We start from the raw sequence: 6,745 nt of genomic DNA on the forward strand, positions 1-6,745 counted from the left end.
AGCACAGGACAGCTGCGGCCGCGCGCCTCCTGCGGCGGCCTCCTCAGCGGCTCAGGGCCGGGGGGCCACGGGGCCACGGGGCCACCGGGCCCTGGGGGAGTGCGGACGGGAGCGGCCCCGAGCCAGACGGGCAGAGCCTGGGGCGGGGCACAGGAGGCAGCAGCCCCCAGCCACCTGTGTGGGCCGGGGCAGTTCTGGGCGGCCGAGTGGGAGGGCAGAACGAGGCAGGCCAGATGCCAGGGAGGAGCAAAGGCTGCCCGGAGCGCGGCCGCGACAGTGGACAGCGGGCAGCTCAGGGTCCTGCTGCTTGAGAACAGAGCGCAGAGCGGCCGGGCCAGGCTGTGCTCCCGCAGCAGCGCCTGCCTCCACCCAGCCACGCGGAGTGCGGGACAGCTCTGGGAGGGGCTGCTTCCCACGGGTGACATCGTGGAGCCCTGCCCTAAGGGCCTGCCCTGCAGAGGCCTAGGAGCTGCAGGATGGGCACAGAAATCGGCGCCCGGGCCCTGCTCGGCCTGACACGGAGCGCAGACTGCACTGGTCCCCAGCCAGGCCCCCGCGGGACAGGCCAGGGGAGAGGGGGCCACCCCAGCCTCTGGGGGAGGGCCGCTCCCTGTCACGCACTTCCCAAGAACGATTCTGAAAGCCCTTACCTGCTCACAGCCCGGGCCCCGTAGTCATCCAGACCCTGGGGAGGAAAAGCAGACTGGTTAAGCGGGGGGCCAGGCGGAGGCGGGGTCAGCAGGAGCCTCTCCTGACCCCAGTGTGTGCGCTGCCAACTGCAGCCAAGGGCTCAGAGTCACGTGATCTCCCAAATTCATGGCACTGCCGTGTCTGGACAGCAGTTGACGATTCTGTGTGTGACCTCACACTCGTGGCATGCGCAAGACAGCTAACCCACGTCCCCCTGCCACGTCTCCCATGGCAGGCAGCCGGGGGCCCTGAACGTGCCATAGCCAGGGGAGCACCTGCAGGGCACGTGTAAAACACCTGAGCAAGTGAGGCCGAGGTGAGATGAATCCCAGATCAGGTAGGGGGGCCTCCCCAGGGACCCAGGGCCCCAAATCACAGACATCTGCAGAAAGGGGGCAAAGGGTGGGGGGCCAGGCAGGGGGCCAGCGTGGGGAGGGCGGCACAGTGGACGGTTATCGGCAGGCCCACCTCAAGCAAGCCTGGGCTGGCCCCTGGACAGAGCATCCCTGAGTCCCCAGGCCCCAGATGCAGCTTCCTGGACCAGGACCAGGTGCCACTGTCCTAGGAAGAGACCCCCCGGGTATGGGGTTGGGACCTGGGCTGTGAATAGCTGCTACGTCTCTGCTGGCCTGGCCTGGACCCTTCAAGAAGTGTTGGGGACACCGTCCCCAGCTCTCTCGGCACCAGAACCAAATCCAGAGCCCAGGGGGTGCAAGCACTGAACGGTGCTCAAGGGCTGCCAGGCAGCTGTGCCACAGGCCCAGGCGGGGCTGGGGGGGCCAGAGCACCTCACTGCCCAGCAAGCTGGCCCTGTGACCCTGAGGCGCCATGCCTCCCTCAGACTGGATCAGACTCTGGCTGAAGATCCCGCTACACCCTGGCTCGGAGTGGCAGGTGGCCATCCGCACTTGGCCCCGTGATTCAGGAGCCATGGCTGTAGGGGAGGAGCTCCCGGACACCAAGCCCCCCGGGGTTCCAGGCTCCGTGGTGGCCGCCCTCCCCACGCCGGCCTCTATGAGCCCGGCTCCCCCGCCTGACCATCCACGCTCCGCCCCTCCCTGTAAGGTGGCACCCAAAGCAGGCTCCAGGCCAGTGACACCCCGGACAGAGGCGAGGGCAGCAGATGGGCCACTGTGCCTCCTGCAGAGCCGAGTCCTCACAGGACAGCGACCCACGAGACACAAAGCAGGGCTCGGCCAGAAGGCCCAAACCTGACCCGGGCCTGCTGGGGCGGTGCCCACGGGGGCTGTGGCCAAGCCCGCAGCCACGGCCCCACCTCTGCTCACCTGGGAGAAGGCGGGCACGGCCACGCTGTAGGGCCTCTGCTTGAAGGTGCTGGCCGCCTGGGTGGGGAAGGCTCGGGACGAGGCGCCGTAGTCGGGGGGCGGGAGGGCCAAGTCGTCCTTGTCCAGGAGGTTGCCCGTGCTGCTGCTCTTCCCCTGCTGCAGGCTGCGGGGACGCGGGGACAGTGCTCAGAGCCAGGCCAGCCTCGCCGGCATCCCGCGAGGCCTGGTGCCCCGCACCTCAGCCCCTTCAAAGGGGTGACAAGAAGCTGCTCTTGCGGCCTGGCTGGCAGCCACGCTGAGCCCGTGGCCCGCTGCCAGGTGTGCCGGGAGGGTCCCGGGAGGCGTGCGGGGCCGAGGCCCACAGCGACCCCGCCCCCCCAGCTGCTCCGCCCTTCCGTGGCTCCTGCTGCGATTCTCCCACTCCCACGAGGGCGGAGGGGTCGCGGGGACTCGTGGGAGACGCCTGGGGCCTCGTGTGCATACTGTGCCTGCAGGGCCTGGGCCCAGCGTGGGGCATGGAGTCTTAACCCTGATGGGCTGCAGACGGGGCCACCCCACGCAGCACCTGGTGGCCTCCGGGGCTCTCAGACCCCTCCCCACAGAGCATCTCTGCACCCGGCACCCCAGAGCCGCCCACTGTGGGGGCAGCATGGCCAGGGCTGAGAAGGCACTGGAAGCCCAGCCCAGCCAAGTTCTGTGCCAAGAGGGCTCAGGGCCACTCTGAGAGGTGCCCAGCCACAGCCTCCCACTGTCACCGCAGCCGGAGCTAAAGGACAACTTCCTGGGATCAGCACACTCACCTCATGTGCAACCTGTCACTGCCATCGCTGTCCAGCACCCTGGTGTAGGAGAAGGGGAACCAGCCCCGCCTGCAACACAAGGCCCAAGTGAGAGTGTGCTGGGCGCCGGTCCCCGTGTGGGGCCCCCAGTCCCAGCGGCCCGCGGCCTCCCTGCACGTGCCTGTGGAGGGAGCATACGCGCGTACTCCAGGGAGACCAGGAGGCCGCAGCCTGCACCCGGGGATACAGCCAGCTCTGAGCTGACCCGCCCTGGATGGGAGCTCTGGCAGCTGCCTCTTTTGGAGGCTAGGGACCCAGGCAGAACAGGGGGGCTGCTCCCAACATGCAGCCCGGCAAGGCAGGGCCTCCACCCCTCACCAGAGGGGGTGTCTGGGAGAAAGGCAGGCGTGTGACTGGGAACGAGGTGCCCACTGGGCACCTGCTCCTCAGAGCCCCTCCGAGGCCGCGCTGGGTGCCTGGAGATTATCGCAGAGCTGCGTGCAGCCCCTTCTCCCTGGTGGAGCAGCTACACATGATTCTGCCCCAGCGGGGTCTCCCGTGTGACCAACAGACGCATCCAGACGTGAGGGTGGCCCCCCAACCGGCAGCCCCCGGGTCCAGCAAGAGCAAGAGGCTGCCACGGCCTCTCGGCAACAAACATTAAACCAAGTCTCAAGGCCCGACCTGCGGGACCCGATGTGACTTCGGGGGCCCCAGCCTCTCCTGACTGGGAAGCCGCACGGCTGACGGCAGGGAGGGCACTAGACACACGGGGCCACGGCCGGGTGATGGGGCAGGGAGTGAGGGAGTGAGCAGAACAGAGCTAGACCGACCATGGAGGCTGCCACGGGCAAGAAGCCCAGACGGGTGTCTGTACCGTCCAGGTTTCCCGCAGTGAAACCGCGTAACCTTGACGATCAGTCTAAGAAAGGGCCAGGGTCCGGGTCCGACGGCCCCACCGCGGAGGGCACAGAGGGTACGGAGGGCACAGAGGGCAGGCCGCCCGCGCGCAGCCAGACACTCACATCTTGGTCTTCTCGCTCTCGCCGTAGTGCCAGCCGTCCCGGGCCTCGGGCACCAGCAGGGTGATGAGGTCGCCCTCCTTGAAGCTCAGCAAGGTGCTGTTGTCGCCGGCCGCGTGGGAAAAAATAGCCTTGACCCGTGGGCGGCCGTTGCGCTCCAGGCCGGCCGCCATGGAGCTGGAGCGGGGCAGCGTCTTGTTCTCCGCTGCCAGGGGACGGGGCGGGTGTGAGCGAATGCTCAGGTGCGGCCACCTTCCCATTGGCTCGGTGGCCTGCATGACGCACTAGAACCCTGGGGGCCCGGAGGTACACGGCCCTCCTGGTGACACCCGCCAGCCTCCAGGGCTGTGCGGACTCGCACTCTGGTAGAACCTGGGCCCTGAGGATGCAGGTGAGCCTCAGCCTCCCACCATCACGAGCGCCTCGGCCAAGACCCTGGGGAGCCCTGAAGAGAGTGGCCCCGGCCGACGGGGCAGCCAGTGCGCCGGGGCCCCCGGGAGGGAGCTGACCCATCATCAGCTGACGCCCACCCGGCACCACCATCTGTGCCCGGTCCCACCCCGCCCGTGTCATAGCCCCACTGCTCGCCAGAGGGCCCAGGACAGTCTCAAAGGGGACCCTGGGGGCTGCACGCTGCACACACGTACCGGGGTAGGGCTGCAGCCCCGAACCCCCGGGCACCCCGGCTCACCGGCGGCGTAGCTGTTCTTCGGGGCCACGCTCTTGCGCACGGGCAGCGTGTTGGAGTAGGAGTCGCTCAGCTTGGTCTGCGGCTGCGGAGGAGACGAGGACTTGGGCTGCGCCACCTTGCGGTCAGCCCAGGGGCTGTAGTCCTCGCTGTCGGGGCCGGAGACGCCATTCATGATAGTCGTGTTCTCCTGGGCAGACAGCCGCTGCGGGGAAGAGGCGGCAAGGGCGCGGGTTGCAGGAGGGCCCCTCACTCCCTGCTGCTGCAGGGTGCCAGCTGCTGCAAAGGGGGGCCGTCCCCCCACGCCCAAAAAGCTTTCTGGACACCAGACTCACCCCGACAAACGGGGCCAGCTCAGGGGGCACTGGCAGGGGCTTGGCCCCGGGAATGGGGTCTGAGATGACCAGGTTGGACTTGGAGGCCGACAGGGCACCGGGCAGGATGGCGCCGTTGCTGCTGGCCATCTGCTGCATCAGCTGCACGGCACGGTCGGGGACCTTGTTGGGGTCAGCGCAAGCCTGTTGCCACAGCGGCAGCTTCTGTGCCAGCAGCTCCTTGCCCTGGGGATGAAGCAGAACAGGCGAGTCAGGGCAGACCGCAGTCTCTGGCCACCGGGCACACCCGGGGGTCCGACCTTCAGGGCCTGCTGCTGAGCTCACGGATGCAGCCCTGGGCCTCACCAGGCACCAGGCGGCTCTTAACGCGACACTCCACATGGGTAGGGGCCTCCCTAGGGCCTAAAAAAAGACATGTGCTCCCATCCTTGCCCAGGAAATGGGCAAACCCTTCGTGAACAAATGTCAAGATACCAGAAAGATCAGAGATGAGGATGGACTGTGGGGAGGGGCCCGGCACGGTTAGGGGAGGGGCCCGGCACGGTTAGGGGAGGGGCCCGGCAGTTAGGCCAGGCTGTCTGGGTGGGGAGGGGATTCCGCACGGGAGAACTGGAAGATGCTGGGACAGCCTTCAGAGCAGGCCGTGGCCCTCCGCCATCGGCTAGTTCAGACCACGAGCCAGCACGCCAGGCCCCAGGGCTGGACGCTTAGTTTGTGACTACGATTCAACTGCTCATTTGCACGTCCTCTGTGGCAGCCTCCACAGCCTGCAGCCAAAACTGGAAATGTTTATTATCTGGCTCCTGGTTGAGACAGACAGTCTCAACTGATGGGTCTGGGGTGGTGCTGACAAAGGCCAACAGAGACCCAGTGCCAGCAGGGACACCCTCAATGCCCCCAAGTGGCTTCGGGCCTGAGTGACCCGTGCACGAGGCCCAGGGCTCCTGCCAGGGGATGAGCCCTGCTGCTGCAGGCTCCGAATCCACGAACTAGGGAAACGCCCGGTGGCAGCCGCTGTGCATGGGCTGGGAGGCCCTGCTCTGGTGCCCCAGACAGACGGGGGTGGAGCAGGTCCACCTCCCTGGGAAGTCAGCTGTCACCCGGGGAGAGGCGGTGCTCCTGGAGGGCTATGGCTTTCCTACCTTCGGCGCCTGGCTGCCACCAGAGGGCGCAGACACCTGCCAAAGCCCGTCTGGAGCCACGTGGGCGGTGCAGCCAGCCCTGCTCCAAACACCGCGTGGGCGCCCAGCCTGCAGGTGGAGGCTGCGCCTGCTCCCCGCTCTGGCTGCAAGCAGCCCTCCCAGCTCCCACGGGGGACGCAAGGCCCGTCACTGTCCTTGCTTTGCACCTAGGACAGCAGCCCTCGGGCAGGCCCCGGCAGGCAAGAGCCTCTCTGTGGAGGGCGGGCATCTACCTCCTTGGTAGCTGGCTGTGGGGGCCAGAAGCAGAACCTCGGGTCCGGCGTGTGTGTGTGTGCACGTGTGTGTGTGTGTACTCGCTGGTCCGCAGAAACCCCTTCACAGAGGCACGACGTAAACTAGGGCCTCCTTGGTTAGCTTGGCTGCTTGACTACCCCTTCTTAGCTCTCAAAATGCTCCGGAAGGTTATAGGTCCCGCCTGTGGACTATGAGTCTTGCTGTCCTGGGGCTAACTAAGGTGGTCTCCGCCAGGGATCCTGGCACTGCGGCCCCTAGGAGGAGCTCGCCCTCAGGCTGTTGGCGTACCTGTTCTCAAAAGCCACCTGGCAATGCCTAATGGGAGTCTAAACACTAAACCAAGAGGTCTGCGGCCTCTGACCGGGTAATGCTCCTTCCAGAACTCTCCCTAGGGAAGTTGGAAGGCACGGGAAGCTCTGCACAGTGCGACACCCATCACGCTCAAGGCCAGCCCGCCTGACTCCCGGGCCCGCCTGACTCCCGGGCCCGCCCCACCCCGCCCCGCCCCG

General features: G+C 67.3%; 1 protein-coding gene across 1 annotated transcript in view; it reads right to left on the minus strand.

Moving 5' to 3' along the window:
• The window catches only part of BAIAP2 (BAI1 associated protein 2), a 41,547-nt gene that overhangs the window by 5,994 nt on the left and 28,808 nt on the right, over positions 1-6,745 (minus strand). The window contains exons 11-16 of the mRNA XM_025047103.1: positions 4,801-5,075; positions 4,469-4,670; positions 3,781-3,982; positions 2,777-2,845; positions 1,977-2,139; positions 651-685 (exon numbers count right to left, since the gene is read on the minus strand). Of these exons, the coding sequence (XP_024902871.1) occupies positions 651-685; positions 1,977-2,139; positions 2,777-2,845; positions 3,781-3,982; positions 4,469-4,670; positions 4,801-5,075 (946 nt within the window). The remainder of the gene's footprint in view (positions 1-650; positions 686-1,976; positions 2,140-2,776; positions 2,846-3,780; positions 3,983-4,468; positions 4,671-4,800; positions 5,076-6,745) is intronic.

This window comes from Pteropus alecto, unplaced genomic scaffold (genome assembly GCF_000325575.1).
Source record: "Pteropus alecto unplaced genomic scaffold, ASM32557v1 scaffold134, whole genome shotgun sequence".
Classification (NCBI taxonomy): Eukaryota; Metazoa; Chordata; class Mammalia; order Chiroptera; family Pteropodidae; genus Pteropus; species Pteropus alecto.